At 44.1% G+C, this 15798-nt stretch overlaps 1 protein-coding gene across 2 annotated transcripts in view; it reads left to right on the top strand.

Annotated features, from left to right (window-relative positions):
* LOC139226659 (ras-related protein Rab-40B) overlaps positions 1-14152 on the top strand; it is a 94861-nt gene extending 80709 nt beyond the window's left edge. For both annotated transcript variants that reach the window (XM_070857567.1, XM_070857566.1), the window contains 2 exons: positions 8335-8557; positions 12331-14152. In XM_070857567.1, coding sequence (XP_070713668.1) covers positions 8335-8557; positions 12331-12599 — 492 coding nt within the window. In that variant the 3' untranslated portion in view covers positions 12600-14152. The remainder of the gene's footprint in view (positions 1-8334; positions 8558-12330) is intronic.
* The last annotated feature ends 1646 nt before the right edge of the window (positions 14153-15798 follow it).

Below are 15798 nucleotides of genomic sequence, written 5' to 3'. Positions count from 1 at the left end.
GTCAATGGGTGTGGGGTCAGGGCGTTTTCCTTTATTGCAGCAGCTAACTCAGACATTCCCTCCCTCATGTGCCCTGACAGTGTCTCAACTACCTCCAACATTCCCTCCCTCATGTTCACCAACAGTGTATCAACTATCTGCGACGTAACAGATATGATGTGATTGGGATTACAGAGATGTGGCTCCAGGATGATCAGGGCTGGGAACTCAACATCCATGGGTATTCAACATTCAGGAAGGATAGAATAAAAGGAAAAGGAGGTGGGGTAGCATTGCTGGTTAAAGAGGAGATTAATGCAATAGTTAGAAAGGACATTAGCTTGGATGATGTGGAATCTATATGGGTAGAGCTGCAGAACACCAAAGGGCAAAAAACGTTAGTGGGAGTTGTGTACAGACCTCCAAACAGTAGTAGTGATGTTGGGGAGGGCATCAAATAGGAAATTAGGGGTGCATGCAATAAAGGTGCAACAGTTATCATGGGTGACTTTAATATGCATATAGATTGGGCTAACCAAACTGGAAGCAATATGGTGGAGGAGGATTTCCTGGAGTGCATAAGGGATGGTTTTCTAGACCAATATGTTGAGGAACTAACTAGGGGGGAGGCCATCTTAGACTGGGTGTTGTGTAATGAGAGAGGATTAATTAGCAATCTCGTTGTGCGAGGCCCCTTGGGAAAGAGTGACCATAATATGGTGGAATTCTACATTAGGATGGAGAATGAAACAGTTAATTCAGAGACCATGGTCCAGAACTTAAAGAAGGGTAACTTTGAAGGTATGAGGCGTGAATTGGCTAGGATAGATTGGTGAATGATACTTATGGGGTTGACTGTGGATGGGCGATGGCAGACATTTAGAGACCGCATGGAAGAACTACAACAGTGTACATCCCTGTCTGGCGTAAAAATAAAAAAGGGAAGGTGGCTCAGGGATAGTATTAAAGTCAAGGAAGTGGCATACAAATTGGCCAGAAATAGCAGTGAACCCGGGGACTGGGAGAAATTTAGAACTCAGCAGAGGAGGACAAAGGGTTTGATTGGGGCAGGAAAAATAGAGTACGAGAGGAAGCTTGCAGGGAACATTAAGACGGACTGCAAAAGTTTCGATAGATATGTAAAGAAAAAAAGGTTAGTAAAGACAAACATAGGTCCCTTGCAGTCAGAATCAGGGGAAGTCATAACTGGGAACAAAGAAATGGCAGACCAATTGAACAAGTACTTTGGTTCGGTATTCACTAAGGAGGATACAAACAACCTTCCGGATATAAAAGGGGTCAGAGGGTCTAGTAAGAAGGAGGAACTGAGGGAAATCCTTATTAGTCGGGAAATTGTGTTGCATCCCAGAGTTCTTGAGGAGGTGGCCTTGGAAATAGCGGATGCATTGACAGTCATTTTCCAACATTCCATAGACTCTGGCTACCCTCCACTCCATAGGAACTGATCCAATGTAACCCCACTTTTTTAAAAAAAGGAGAGAGAGAGAAAACAGGCAATTATAGACCGGTCAGCCTGACATCGGTCGTGGGTAAAATGATGGAATCAATTATTAAGGATGTCATGGCAGCGCATTTGGAAAGAGATGACATGATAGGTCCAAGTCAGCATGGATTTGTGAAAGGGAAATCATGCTTGACAAATCGTCTGGAATTTTTTGAGGATGTTTCCAGTAGAGTGGACAAGGGAGAACCAGTTGATGTGGTGTATTTGGACTTTCAGAAGGTTTTCAACAAGGTCCCACACAAGAGATTAATGTGCAAAGTTAAAGCACATGGGATTGGGGGTAGTGTGCTGTAGTGGATTGAGAACTGGTTGGCAGACAGGAAGCAAAGAGTAGGAGTAAATGGGTACTTTTCAGAATGGCAGGCAGTGACTAGTGGGGTACCGCAAGGTTCTGTGCTGGGGCCCCAGCTGTTTACATTGTACATTAATGATTTAGAGGAGGGGATTAAATGCAGTATCTCCAAATTTGCGGATGACACTTAGTTGGGTGGCAGTGTGAGCTGTGAGGAGGATGCTATGAGGCTGCAGTGTGACTTGGATAGGTTAGGTGAGTGGGCAAATGCTTGGCAGATGAAGTATAATGTGGATAAATGTGAGGTTATCCACTTTGGTGGTAAAAACAGAGAGACAGACTATTATCTGAATGGTGACAGATTAGGAAAAGGGGAGGTGCAACGAGACCTGGGTGTCATGGTACATCAGTCATTGAAGGTTGGCATGCAGGTACAGCAGGCGGTTAAGAAGGCAAATGGCATGTTGGCCTTCATAGCAAGGGGATTTGAGTACAGGGGCAGGGAGGTGTTGCTACAGTTGTACAGGGCCTTGGTGAGGCCACACCTGGAGTATTGTGTACAGTTTTGGTCTCCTAACTTGAGGAAGGACATTCTTGCTATTGAGGGAGAGCAGCAAAGGTTCACCAGACTGATTCCCAGGATGGCGGGACTGACATTTCAAGAAAGACTGGATCAACTGGGCTTGTATTCACTGGAGTTCAGAAGAATGAGAGCGGCTCTCATAGAAACGTTTAAAATTATGACGGGGTTAGACAGGTTAGATGCAGGAAGAATGTTCCCAATGTTGGGGAAGTCCAGAACCAGGGGTCACAGTCTAAAGATAAGGGCTAAGCCATTTAGGACTGATGAGAAACTTCTTCACCCAGAGAGTGATGATCCTGTGGAATTCTCTACCACAGAAAGTTGTTGAGACCAATTCACTAAATATATTCAAAAAGGAGTTAGATGTAGTCCATATCACTAGGGGGATCAAGGAGTATGGCAAGAAAGCAGAAATGGGGTACTGAAGTTGCATGTTCAGCCATGAACTCATTGAATGGCGGTGCAGGCTAGAAGGGCCGAATGGCCTACTCCTGCACCTATTTTCTATGTTTCTATGTTCCCGGACAGTGTTCCCATTTCTCATGAGAATGTTGTTACTTTTCCCGACAGTCCCGATACCTCATCACCCACCCCACTGATGGTGTCCAGGAGTGATTGTGTAAGGTCAATGCTCTCCGCACTCACTGCCATCATCTGAACCTCATCTGTTCGATCCTGCACCTCAGGAGAGCGCTGTTGAGCTCTCCTTCCCCTCCTCACCCTGGTGTGGCTCTCGCATTCCACTGGGACCCGCAGCTTCAGACGGTGGGGCCCTGGGTGTGCTTCGCTGCACTACACTGGAATCCCCAGCCTCCGACTGTGGAGAAACCATGGAATGTCCCAACACTCACCACTCAGGAAAGGACCTGGCACCTCAATGGGCAGCACCTGCACCTCCTCCAGAGTGAGTAAAAGAGTGGGGGCTTCGTCCATCCCCTGCCCCATCTCCCTCACCCCCATGTTCTTGGTCTGTAAGGTGGGATTGGAAGATGTTCTTTTCAGGCTCATCCGCGTCTGAATAATCTTCTGCATCGGCTTCAACCTCGTCAGGGTTGTCCTCAAGTTCTGCAAAATATAACAGAACAGACAAATGGTTAGCAGCAGAGGAGGGGGTCGGGTGGCATGAGTAGGCTCACACGGCGCAGGCAGCAGGATGATTTGAAGGATCACGATGAATGATAACACATTGCATCAACCGAAGCGTAGCTGATGGAAACATCCCCATGAACCGAAGCATGGCTAGCCCGCGCAGTACTTAACATTTAGCAAAGCCAGGCTGTGGAATTTGCAGGACTTACCCTCTCTCCTTGAGCATAGCGGGGGAGGAGCACGGGGAGGGGATGGATGAAGCCCCCACTTTTGTACTCACTCTGGAGGAGGTGCAGGTGCCACCCATTGAGGTGCCTGGCCCTTTCCTGAGTGGTACGAGTGTTAGGACATTCCATAGTTTCTCACAGTCCGAGGCTGGGAATTTCAGTGTGATGCAGCGAGGCACACACAGGGCCCCAACGTCCAAGGCAGTGATGGTTGCTTTTCTCCAGGCAGGACCTATCAAAGCAGCGACCCTGTCTTCCAAGGTTGTCAGTGGATGTGGATTTGCAGGCCTCCTCTTGTTCGAATTCTTCCCTTTTGTTGTGTGCCACCTTCCTTTGCAAAGATGAAAACACAACTTTTTAGAGAGGGTGTCTACCTGCTGGGTGACACATACAGATGATCACCAATTGCAATTCCAGTGAATAAATGAAAATATTACTTACACTAACTACTTGACCAAGGTCCTGCCACTTTTTGCACTGGCCTCCAGACCTCGGGGTGGTCACCATTGCACAGTAATCTTCTGCATGTTGGTTCCAGCATTTCTTTTGATGAAACTTTTATGTGACCTCTGCTGGTGTCCAGCTCGTGCCATATGGCCTCAATTACAGTAACTAGTGCCTGCACCTAATCCTATAAGAAATTTTTGGTCCTTGAGCCGTGTTGCATCTTATATTGCAGCTCCGATTTTTTTCAATGAGAATGAAAGTTCTCACACACAACTGGCTCTTTAAAAATTGGCCGAATGCAGACCGGGAGCTGTACTGGGCATGCGCGGGCCCTAGCAATCACGTCAAAAACATCATATTTTTTTTTGCGCATGTGCAGAAGGGGCATATTTTCGGCGCAGACGTTCTGCTCCACCCCCCCGAAGCTAAAAGACAGGCTGCGCGGCGCCAATTTCAAAAAATAGAACGGGGAAACTTGCTAGTTTTTTTTGGAGTAGTCGGGGCCCAAAAAAACAGACGTAACTCTTGCAGTGCGCCCAAAAACGGCATTGGGGAAAATTGAGCCCATCGGTTCTGTTCATGCTAACCAATACAATCTGGAATATCCCAAGACAGAGTGGAAATCTTAGATTATTCAAGACAAAGTCTTTCTTTTCAAGGGTAATCGTCATTTCTAGAGTTTAAAAAGTAGAGAATTTGTGAGGAAATTTATGGCTTTGTAAACACACAACTTTTGATCATTTTGCAATTTCTGTGGGAAGAGTCAATGGTGACAAGAGTACTTCACATTAAACAAACTTGTTTTTCAGCATTTGTACTGCAACTACCTACTTACACTCTTCCAACAATGTATCCTCTGACTGGCAATTACGCTAGTTTTATTGTAAGAACATAACGTAAGAACTAGGAGCAGGAGTAGGCCATTCGGCCCCTCGAGCCTGCTCCGCCATTCAATAACATCATGGCTGATCTGATCATGGACTCAGCTCCACTTCCCTGCCCGCTCCCCATAACCCCTTATCGTTTAAGAAACTGTCTATTTCTGTCTTTAAATTTATTCACTGTCCCAGCTTCCACAGCTCTCTGAGTCAGCGAATTCTACAGATTTACAACTCCAAGAAGAAATGTCTCCTCATCTCTGGTTTAAATGGGCGGCCCCTTATTATAAGATCATGGCCTCTAGTTCTAGTCTTCCCCCATCAGTAGAAACATCCTCTCTGCATCCAGCTTGTCAAGCCCCCTCATAATCTTGTACATTTCGATAAGATCACCTCTCATTCTTCTGAATTCCAATGAGTAGAGGCCCAACCTACTCAACCTTTCCTCATAAGTCAACCCCCTCATCCCCGGAATCAACCTAGTGAACCTTCTCTGAACTGCCTCCAAAGCAAGTATATCCTTTTGTAAATATGGAAACCAAAACTGCACACAGTATTCCAGGTGTGGCCTCACCAATACCTTGTATAGCTGTAGCAAGACTTCCCTGCTTTTATACTCCATCCCCTTTGCAATAAAGGCCAAGATACCATTGGCCTTCCTGATCACTTGCTGTACCTGCATACTATCCTTTTATGTTTCATGCACAAGTACCCCCAGGTCCCGCTGTACTGCAGCACTTTGCAATCTTTCTCCATTTAAATAACTTTTTGATTTTTTTTTCTGCCAAAGTGCATGACCTCATACTTTCTGACATTATACTCTGTCTGCCAAATTTTTGCCCACTCACTTAGCCTCTCTCTGTCCTTTTGCAGATTTTTTTTGTATCCTCCTCACACATTGCTTTTCCTCCCATCTTTGTATCGTCAGCAAAATTGGCTACGTTACACTCAGTCCCTTCTTCCAAGTCGTTAATATAGATTGTAAATAGCTGGGGTCCCTGCACTGATCCCTGCGGCACCCACTAGTTACTGGTTGCCAACCAGAGAATGAACCAGTTATCCCAACTCTGTTAGTTAGCCAATCATCTATCCATGCTAATATATTGCCCCCAATCCCATGAACTTTTATCATGTGCAGTAACCTTTTATGTGGCACATTGTCAACTGCCTTCTGCAAGTCCAAATACACCACATCCACTGGTTCCTCTTTATCAACCCTGTTTGTTACATCCTCAAAGAATTCCAGCAAATTTGTCAAACATGACTTCCCCTTCATAACTCCATGTTGACTCTGCATGACTGAATTTTGCTTTTCCAAATGTCCTGCTACTGCTTCTTAGAACATAAGAACATAAGAATTAGGAACAGGAGTGGGCCATCTAGCCCCTCGAGCCTGCTCTGCCATTCAAAAAGATCATGGCTGATCTGGCCGTGGACTTGGCTCCACTTACCCGCCCGCTCCCCATAATCCTTAATTCCCTTATTGGTTAAAAATCTATCTATCTGTGATTTGAATACATTCAATGAGCTAGCCTCAACTGCTTCCTTGGGCAGAGAATTCCACAGATTCACAACCCTCTGGGAGAAGAGAAATTCCTTCTCAATTTGGTTTTAAATTGGCTCCCCCATATTTTGAGGCTGTGCCCCCTAGTTCTGGTCTCCCTGACCAGTGGAAACAACCTCTCTGCCTCTCCCTTGTCTATCCCTTTCATTATTTTAAATGTTTCTATAAGATCACCCCTCATCCTTCTGAACTCCAACGAGTAAAGACCCAGTCTACTCAATCTATTATCATAAGGTAACCCCCTCATCTCCGGAATCAGCCTAGTGAATCGTCTCTGTACCCCCTCCAAAGCTAGTATATCCTTTCTAAAGAAAGATGACCAAAACTGCACGCAGTACTCCAGGTGCGGCCTCACCAATACCCTATACAGTTGCAGCAGGACCTCCCTGCTTTTGTACTGCATCCCTCTCGCAATGAAGGGCAACATTCCATTCGCCTTCCTGATTACCTGCTGCACCTGCAAACTAACTTTTTGGGATTCATGCACAAGGACCCCCAGGTCCCTCTGCACCGCAGCATGTTGTAATTTCTCCCCATTCAAATAATATTCCCTTTTACTGTTTTTTTTTTTCCCAAGGTGGATGACTTCACATTTTCCGACATTGTATCCCATCTGCCAAACCTTAGTCCATTCGCTTAACCTATCTAAATCTCTTTGCAGCCTCTGTGTCCTCTACATAACCCACTTTAATAATGGACTCCAGCGTTTTCCCAAACCACAGATGTTAGGCTAACTGGTCTATAGTTTCCTGCTTTTTGTCTGCCTCCTTTTTTAAATAGAGGAGTTGCATTTGCAGTTTTCCAATCTGCTGGGACCTCTCCAGAATCCAGGCAATTTTGGTAAATTACAACCAATTCTGGTAAGTTGTGGGATTATCTGGAACTGATGGTCTTAAAAATGTTGAGAAAAGAAATCCTCTTGTGTTTGTAAACTGTCTGCTTTTCCCTGGATTATGCAGCAGGAATTTTTCTCACATGCCAAAGATTGATTCGTAGCCAAAAAGATAAACATCAAAAGGCATTGATCATTTCCCAAGCTATTGACTCACTGGCCGTGCTCAAGCAGGACCAAAAATTGTATGGCTCGGATAGGGTTTGGGGATTTACATAGCAATGTTCGCTGTATGTAGTCATTAGGAGTTCTGAGAGAAAAGTCAGATGTGCAAAATTGACCCTAATTTGCCATTAAAAGGACACATTTGGCAATCAAAGCCAATCGGTGGCATCAAACGCTCTGCAGCTGGCAGAACTGTGCTCCCTGCTAACTAATCACATTGAGAAATAATGGCAGTCTTTCATGTTGGTTTCTTCTGATTGGAGCCAGGAATTTCCATACACCTGTCAATCTGTGTCCTTCACTCACCAACAGCAATTAACTTCCGTGTGTCTTCAGGGTGGGCAATTTGCAGCAATAAGACTTTGTGGTTTAAAGGGACAGGCCTTTTTAATCACTGTTTCACTTTAGCAGTAGAATAATATGTTGAGCATTCCTTGCTATAATGTTCCCAACAAAGTTTTCCATGGCTAAGTGTATATTAGTTCCTTGGTCAAAATTTAACATTTAATAAACCTATCTGTCTCAAGATCTTCCTTTAGCCTTCATATTACACATCAAAACAAGAACCAACTGCAAAACCAATGAACCTAAGCAATAAATCAGTTGGAAATGAAATGACAGTATGCCCATTTCAATTTGAACTGCACAGGGAGTGTTTATTACATTGTTGCTTTCTTTTCTTCCTTCCCTCAGCATGCCCCAGGTGTGCCTAAGATCTTGGTTGGGAATCGTCTTCACTTGGCCTTTAAGCGGCAGGTATCGACAGAACAAGCTCAGGCTTATGCTGAACGGCATGGCATGACGTTCTTTGAAGTTAGTCCTTTGTGCAACTTCAACATAATTGAGTCATTCACAGAATTGGCAAGGATCGTGCTGATGAGGCATGGAATGGACAGGCTCTGGAGACCAAACCGGGGTAGGATTTTTGTTTTCTTAATGCTGTTAAGCTGGGGAAATTACAAAATCTGGAGGTTCAATACAAAATTGTCAAGATTTTTAAAACTGAACATAATCAAAGGAACTTCATGATTATACTTTTGTATCTGTATTTGTTTTTATTGGTGCAAGCTGATATCAGTACATGAGTGCAAGTACTAGCTTTCAGATGTCTCCCTCGTCATCTATTTCATCCCTGTCCCTGGGTGCGCACTCAGGCTAGACCATGATGGGCTGTTGACTTTCAGCTATATTTCAAATCTCATATCCATTATCAAGGCAGCTTATTTCCACTTTGTAACATCGTCTGCTTTCTCCCCTTCTTGCTCCCACCACCATTGAAACTGTTACCCACGTCTTCATCGCCTCTAGACTTGATTTCTCCGATGCTCTTTTTGCTGACTAAATCTTGTCCAGCACTGTCTTGCTCATCTCCATTGCCACTAAGCTACACTGGCTCAGGGAGCATATTTGAGGATAAGCTGTCGCCTTGTTCCATCCCACTTGCTTCTCCTTTAAAATTCTTGTTCTTGCCCCCTGAAGCTTCTGTTAAGCTCTCCCTCTATAGCTAAAACTGTTCATTACTGCAGAATCATCCTGGAAAGCAAAGATAACTGTTAGATTCTTTTCTCCAATATCTGCTGTCTCCTGCCCCCTCCTCCCCCTAGCCCTGAAATCGTAACTCAGTTTCTCTCTCATGAAGAAAATAAGAAAGACTTGCATTGATATAAGCACCTTTCATGATCTGAGGATGTCCCAAAATGCTTTACAGCAAGTTAAGTACATTTGAAGTGTAGTCACTGTTGTCCTAGTGTCTCCGAGCTCATCTTGTCCATAAGGTTCGCCTGCTGCTCTCTTGACCCCATTCTCACTTAACTGCTGACCACCCAGCTTCTCTTCCTGGACGCTTTGCCGGATGACATTGGAAATGGCTTCCCCATCTTGGGTACTGTGCCTCCCTTTCAACCCCCCGACCCTCTGTCCTTGCAAGCTACCACCCATCTCCAATCTCCTATTTCCTCTCAAGTCCTTGAATGCGTTCTCGCCTCAGATCCATGCCCATCTTTCTCGCAACTCCGTGTTTGAATCCTTCCAATCAGGTTATACCTTTGCCACAGTACTGAAATAGCCTGATTGAAGTCACAAATGACTTCTTCTGTGGCTATAGACTTATTCATGGTGTATTATCCCTCAATATCTTTCTCAACCTCTCTGCAGCATTTGACACGATCAACCAATCCATCCTCCTACCAAGCCTATCCTCCACTGCCCAGCTCAATTTGTGTTGAAAGCCTTTACTTGTTCTGTGGTGCTCTTTCTGTTTCTGGTGCCCAAAATTTGGGGTGTTTCTGACCTGTTGATTTGATGTGCTATCACGGCGAGGTATGACAAACTCTATTTTGACTGGCTGAAGAATCAGACCTGAAAATCATTTTCAGCCAAAGTCTGCTTTTGTTTCATATGTTGCAACCTATCTCCTCCACTCGGTGCATGGAAGATTTTATATTCAGAGTTTCCGATACTGAAAAGGAGCCCAGGATTCCAGCTTTCAGCAGAGAATAATAAAGATGAAGTTCCAAGTAGGGAAATATATATGATTGAAAATGAACTGATGACTGATTTATAAGTCACAGTGTGCATATCAGCATTTTAAGAGCTGGATGAGTCCAAATTTCTTCTTTGGCATCTTCCAGTACTTACAAGCATCTGGCCTCAACTCCATCAACCTCCTTGGCTGTCAATTTTGGCTAAATCGAGAGGGGAAAATCCTTGGCATCTGCTCAACCCCATGCGGCGTTTTCTTCCCCACATCCAAGGTTACAAATCAGGCGTAGGGAATGGTGGGGGGGGGGGGGTGTTTAAAGGGAAGTTTACAAACATTAAACACTTCAGTTTTACAAATAAAGAGCCATCATCAATAATAAATGATAAATACATCAATAAATCAACCAATAAATCAATCAAAAAAAATTAATAAGAAATAATTTTTTTTTAAATCAATAAATAAAACATTTTCTACTTACCGACTGCAGCACCGGGAGCCCTCCAACAGCGTGCTAGAATGCCCCCCTCAGTGTGTCTCTGTCAATGTCTCTATCTCTCTGTCTGTCTGTGTGTCTCTCATTCTCTGTCTGTCAGTGTCTGTGTTTCTGACAGCGAGGGGAGGGGGAGGAGGGGGGGAGCAGGGGGAGGGATGGGGGAAGAAGGGGGAGGGATGGGGGAGAAGGGGAGAAGGGAGAAAGGAGATGGGGGTGGGGGAAAGGAGATGGGGGGAAAGGAGATTGAAGGAGATTGGGGGGGGGAAAAGGAGATGGGGGGGGAAAGGAGATTGAAGAAGATTGGGGGGGGAAAGGAGATGAGGGCGGGGAAGGAGATTGGGGGGGAAGAAGAAGGGGGAGGGAGGCTGAACGGTCCGGGCCCGAGACTTCGGGCAGGGCCCGTCCCCAGCACCAGATTTACAGGTAGGTGGCGTTGGGTCGGGTCGGGGGGGTGGTGGGAGGGAGGTCAGTTCGGGTCGGGGGAAGGGAGGGAGGGAGAGGGAGATCAGGTCGGATCCAGTCCGGAGGCGGGAGGGAGGAGCGGGTGGCGGGGGGGAGTGGGTGTCCGGTCTGGTCCGGGGGGGGCGGGAGCGGGTGTCGGGTCCAGTCCGGGGGTGGGGGGAGAGCGGGTGTCGGGTCCTGTCCGGGGGCGGGGGGTGGGAAGCGGGAGTCGAGTCGGGTCGGGAGGAAGCAGGAGCTGGCCGTGGGAGGAGCCTTATTCACGCAGCCCCAGTGAGTCCATTCGGCCAGGGCTAGGGGCTGCGTGCTTCGGGCCCCTCCCACACAGTTTCGGGCGCCTGGAGCTACTGCACTTGCGTGCCCACTGTAGCGCGCATGTGCAGAGGTTCCGGCACTGTTTTCGGCGCAGGGACCTGGCTCCGCCCCCTACAGCTCCTGCTGCGCTGCGCCGAGGGCCAGAGGACCTGCAGGGAGGTGGAGAATACGGAGGGTTTTTTTAGGCGCACTTTGTGGCGCGAAAAACGGGCCGGGACTGCGCCGTTGTAGGCGCGGCTCGAAACTTGGGCCTGATAAATGTGACTTGAATTAAAGGAAGTCTATGTGAAGAGCCTGGTAGAGGGTAGAGACTGTTGAGGCATTAGCTACACTGTCAAATCAGTCCAAATGACAGATTGAAAGTCTGCTGTACTAGATGGAAAACCTAGCTCTGGAATGCACAGTGTACTGCCACCATCTGGTGCATATCCTAATGAACTACATACCAAATATTCACATTTTATAGTCATTCCTTGTTTAGTTGTCATTCCTTATTTGCAGGCAACTCTCTAGGTAAGAGTTTTCCGCCTGAAATTTTATTCTGTTATATGTTATATGTTAGATGTTCATATAGTTCGGTCAATACACATTCGACCCAAGTTGAAGACTTGTATTTCTCATTCTGCTGTCTTTTGGATCACATTTGGTGGTAAAGATAATAGCGGGTTTGTCGGACACATTGCTTGAGGAAATGGGGCTAGGCTGCAGTTTGGGATGATTTTGCAGCAACAGTGTTTTCAATTGTAATTAAGGATACTTTCATCTTTGCTCTTATTTATTATATAGCCTGTGACTATGTATTATGACATTCTGTTTCCTTCAATAAATTAGTAATGATTTACTATTTAGCATAGCATATACTTGGTTGTTCTTGAGACCTATTGAAACTACTCCTCGATAAATAATTTTTATAACTGATCTACTGTGTTTTTTTTTGCAGTGCTAAGCCTACAGGATCTCTGCTGCCGGGCCATCGTTTCATGCACGCCTGTACATCTAGTGGACAAACTGCCCCTTCCCATTGCCTTAAAGAGTCACCTTAAATCTTTCTCTATGGCCAATGGACTGAATGCCAGAATGATGCATGGACGTTCCTACTCTCTCACTGCTAATGGCAGCAAACAAAATAGTCTGAAGAAATTCAAGATTATTCGTCCTTCCCAAAGCCCAGCACAGAGCTGCACTCGAAACAGCTGCAAAATCTCTTAGCTACAATCTATGTGAAAAAGAAAATTGAAATTTGATCACTACATATGAAGCCTGACAAGCTGGTGTCTCAGCTGTTCCCATGAGAGAACTTCTTCAAAAACTATATTTGAAAAGGGCCCATAAACCGTGGGTTCAAAGTTTGCACAAGGGAGTGAGAAATGATGCTGCTAGTACAAACAGTGATTGTGAAAGGCATGATAGCCATGGGGATCTCAGATTCTCTGTTGAGAGTGGGGTAAGGGAGAGAGTTTGATTCACGGTAGTTCAATGTCAAAAACAAAACTACATTTGTCCATTTTTGTGTGAGCCATACAATTGAATCATCTCTGCATTAGGTAGATTGGCGGAATTAAGCATGTATGATGTTGCCGAGTATGTAAAGTGATACTGGGAGTTGGAATTTTAATTGCAATGTATGCTATACTATATGTTGTTTAAAACGTCCTTAAATATTGCAGTCAGAAAATGGATCCTGCTGACAGTTAAAGGGCCTATTTCTAGAAATACGGTTTGCCGTGGCAACTTGCAGACACCCATAAAATAACCTTCAAGTTTGTATGTAAAAAATCATATACTGAAAAATACTATTGAAAATGCGTATGTTAATCCATTTCCAACTTGCTCTTGTGGTTGTTACTGTTGTGGATTAATATTACTTCAGTGATTTGTAAATATCATTTTCCTTATGGGACTATAGTTTGATTTTGTACAGAAACAAAAAAACACTGAAGTACAGTACTAAGGGAATAGAAATACCAAAGATGTCCTTGGTAGAGATGTTAACAGTGTGGGAGGGACAAAGATTTCTGAGCTAATTATCCATAATGTTTTGTAATTAAAACATTGTTGAAAAAAAAATCTTTTTGGGCAGAAGTGTACTTGGAAATGATTTTAAATGTGTCTCTTTGGTAAAGATTGACATATTGGCTTAATTTTTCCAGTCACACTGATTAATAGGTTACAGGCTGCTTTACAACCTGGGCCATTGTTACTTGGTAGGTTTCATAAACGAGATGCTTCTATTACAAAGAGTAAAGATGCAGTCTCTACATATTGATGAAATGTAGTAAGATTTCAAGAGTGGAGTAACTTCCCGCCATTTCCAGTGCTGGACTCTGAGCCGCAGTATCTACGTTTGTATTCCCAGCCTAAGCCTTGACGGTATTTTGCCTCAAGCTCTCAATGGGAGAGATTTGTCTGTTTTTGAATGTGTGCCAAAACAAAGGGAGAAGAGGCCTGCCAGGACCAGTTGCACCTACAGAAGTGCACCTGATGTCAGTCAGTTGTAATATGTTGATGTTGACACTACCTGTGGAAGAACTCAACCACTTGGATCCATCCCATCTTCCATGTTGAAGGATGCTCTCTGGTGGCAATTGGAACTGGGGGATTTATTTTTTCATAATTATCTGGACAAGATAATTACACAAACTAAAATAAAAACACTTTTTACTTTTTAAGTTAACCAAAGCCTTTAGCTGCAGATTATTGCAACTTTAAAATGTACAGGATATTTTACATGTTAATTTGTAATAAAGATGTATGTACCAGCATCTGCTGAATTTCTGTATTAAAACTAATTCTCTCCAATTTTAGCTACTGAGCCACCAAGTATTCTAAACGTATTAGTTGCAGGGCCATCAACTATATATATTTCAAGGTTATGTATCAGTGTGTGTTATATACAGTAACCTCGTATGACACAGCACAAAGTGTTCCAGTCTAAATATTTCACGTTTCTGGTATGGGTTTAGAAATCTTGTGAAGGGATTTGAGTTCCGTGTTATCCTGGTTTAACATATTTGGGTGCAATGTACATTTTCTGTCACCAACATTGAACCCAAGCAAAGTATTCAGTTCTTACTTGACTTTGAATCTTACTCGTTTTTTAAATTACATTGAGCTGCTGTGGCATGTAGAGTAGCATTTTGGCACACCAGCATAAGTCCAGATCAGTGACCACAGTCCCTCATACCACTGACTATTTGCAGCTGCATTATGGTGAACTGGCAAGCAAAGATCAGGTAAGAATCATTTTTACACTCCATTGTCAGCTGATGACCTAAACCTACAAGAGTACCTACTATTTAATGCTACAATTCATTCTTTTTACGCACATATTTAGGCACGTATAAAATTGAGCTGCACATTGGTATTAACACAACAACATTTTGTGTCTTATTGGACAGGTCTTTATACTTCTCAATTTAGCCATTTTTTTTTGGTAAGGCGCTGGTAGTAGACCTGTTGCTCACAGGTACCTAGATTGCAATTTTTGATGTTTACCATAGTCTCCAGTACAGTTTAAATATGACAGCAGTTTGTACATTGCTTTAATACAGCAAATTTATTGAAGCAGTAAATCATATGACTGACATGGGTTAAAAATATTACACACTATATTGATACTGAAAGATACAGCCCACACATTTGTAATACAATTTCCGATCACTTAACACAATTTAAGATACATACTACTTTGTTCTTCTCTGCCCAAAACCTTTTTCCTGGTTATTTACATTAAAATATTTTTTTGCTCAGTTTCCCATGATAGATTTGCAGTATTTGCTTAGGATGCAAATAACCTTATTTTTTCTCCATCCCCCAAAATTTTCTCATTTTGGTGTTACTTCCATGATATTTTTCTCCCCTTCACTTCCCACACTGCTTTGTAGTTCTCTTTGAAATTGTTAGTGCAACACTACACAGTGAGATCTTTTCCTACTGTTATGTCTCGAACCAGAACATGGACAATACCAACAACTTGTACATTTAACACAGAAAATACAATACAAAAATAGATGCTGAGCCAAAGCATGAAATATTAAGAGGGGTGACCAGAAACTTGGTTGAAGAGGTAGGTTTTAAGGACGGCTTCAAAAAAGGAGTGAGATGGAGGGCCCAAGAAGTGCAGGGAGGGAATTACAGAATGTAGGGCCGAGATGGCAAAGACATGGCCACTCATAGTGGAGCAAAGGGCATAGAGGATGTACAAGAGCTCGAAGGGCTGAATGGCCTACTCCTGTTCTTGCGTAATCTGACCGGTAGACTGGTGAGGATGAGGTCAAGTAAGTTATTCCCTTGTGTTGGTTCCTACCACCTGCTGCAAGCCCAGTCTGGTAACTATATAATTCAGGGCTCGGTCAGTGGATACTACCAATCCACTCTGTGATGGACAGTGCTGGGGCAAAGGGAGGCC

This window comes from Pristiophorus japonicus, chromosome 16 (genome assembly GCF_044704955.1).
Source record: "Pristiophorus japonicus isolate sPriJap1 chromosome 16, sPriJap1.hap1, whole genome shotgun sequence".
NCBI classification, from domain to species: Eukaryota; Metazoa; Chordata; class Chondrichthyes; family Pristiophoridae; genus Pristiophorus; species Pristiophorus japonicus.
This window is presented reverse-complemented; position numbering and strand designations above follow the sequence as displayed.